At 70.9% G+C, this 1,059-nt stretch overlaps 1 protein-coding gene across 1 annotated transcript in view; it reads right to left on the bottom strand.

The window, feature by feature from the left end:
- TH (tyrosine hydroxylase) overlaps positions 1–1,059 on the bottom strand; it is a 7,808-nt gene that overhangs the window by 2,966 nt on the left and 3,783 nt on the right. The window contains exons 3-6 of the mRNA XM_015565470.1: positions 1,023–1,058; positions 672–760; positions 422–489; positions 123–173 (exon numbers count right to left, since the gene is read on the bottom strand). Of these exons, the coding sequence (XP_015420956.1) occupies positions 123–173; positions 422–489; positions 672–760; positions 1,023–1,058 (244 nt within the window). The remainder of the gene's footprint in view (positions 1–122; positions 174–421; positions 490–671; positions 761–1,022; position 1,059) is intronic.

Raw genomic sequence — 1,059 nt, forward strand, 5'->3', positions numbered from 1 at the left:
ACGGGGGCCACGGCAGCCCCTCTGCACTGGCCTGGGTCTGCCCTCCTGGGGCCACTGCCCTTGGACCCGGGACTCCCCCAGGCCCTCCCTGTCCCTGCCCCTCCCCCGCCGGAAGGTCTCACCAGGTGGCGATCTCCTCGGCCGTGTACTCCACGCGGGGAATAGGGTCGCCGCTGTGAAGGGATTGCAGTCGGTCAGGGGCCCTCGGGGGTGGGGGATGGGAAGGGCTGGGCTGATGCCTGGCCAGTTGAGTGGCCTCCACTCTGTGCCTTGTGGGCTTGGCTGTGACTTCGGGACCCAGGGGCAGTGGGGGAGGTGGTGGTGACCAGGACGCCCCTCCCCCCGGCCCCAGCAGGTCTAGGGTGGGCTGTGGGTGGGATGGGGCCTGGGGTGGGATCGGGCAGGGCCGGGCGGCTCTCACTGGCGGTACTGGAACGCTATCTCGGCGATCAGCCTCCGGCGCTGGCGGTACTCCTGGTCTGAGAAGCCCTGGTGGCAGAGGGGCCCCTCAGGAAGTGCCTGGCCCTGCCCACGCCCAGGGGGTGCCCAGGGACCACACCTGCTTGGAGCCGGGCACCCCCCCAGGGTCAGCCCAGGGTCCTGCCCACCACCCCGGCCCCAAGTGCAGGCAACATGGCCGGGGCCCACGGGCCTGGAGGGCACCCGCTCACCGGGTGGTCCAGGTCCAGGTCAGGGTCAAACTTGGTGACCAGGTGGTGGCACTTGTCCAGCTCAGACACTTTCCTTGGGAACCACAGGACTGCACAGCGACAGACGGACGGACGGACAGACAGACGGAAGGAGGGGGCCGTGAGCCTTGGGCCATGGGGAGCATGGCCCTTCCCGACAGCCGGTGGGAGTGGGGGCGGGGAGCAGGGGCTGGGGCTGCGACACAGCTGGGGAACGAGGCCAGAGAGGCAGGGAGCGAGTCCCCGGCCGCACGCCCTGGTCACGTCAGGGTTCCCCTCGGGGAGCCCTGCACCCCCATGTCTCGGGGTCACGGGTTGCTCTCGTGGCCTCACCTTTGCTCTCCCCGGGGCCGCGCCCCTCCTCCGCCAC

The sequence above is a fragment of the Myotis davidii genome, unplaced genomic scaffold (genome assembly GCF_000327345.1).
Source record: "Myotis davidii unplaced genomic scaffold, ASM32734v1 scaffold880, whole genome shotgun sequence".
NCBI lineage: Eukaryota > Metazoa > Chordata > Mammalia > Chiroptera > Vespertilionidae > Myotis > Myotis davidii.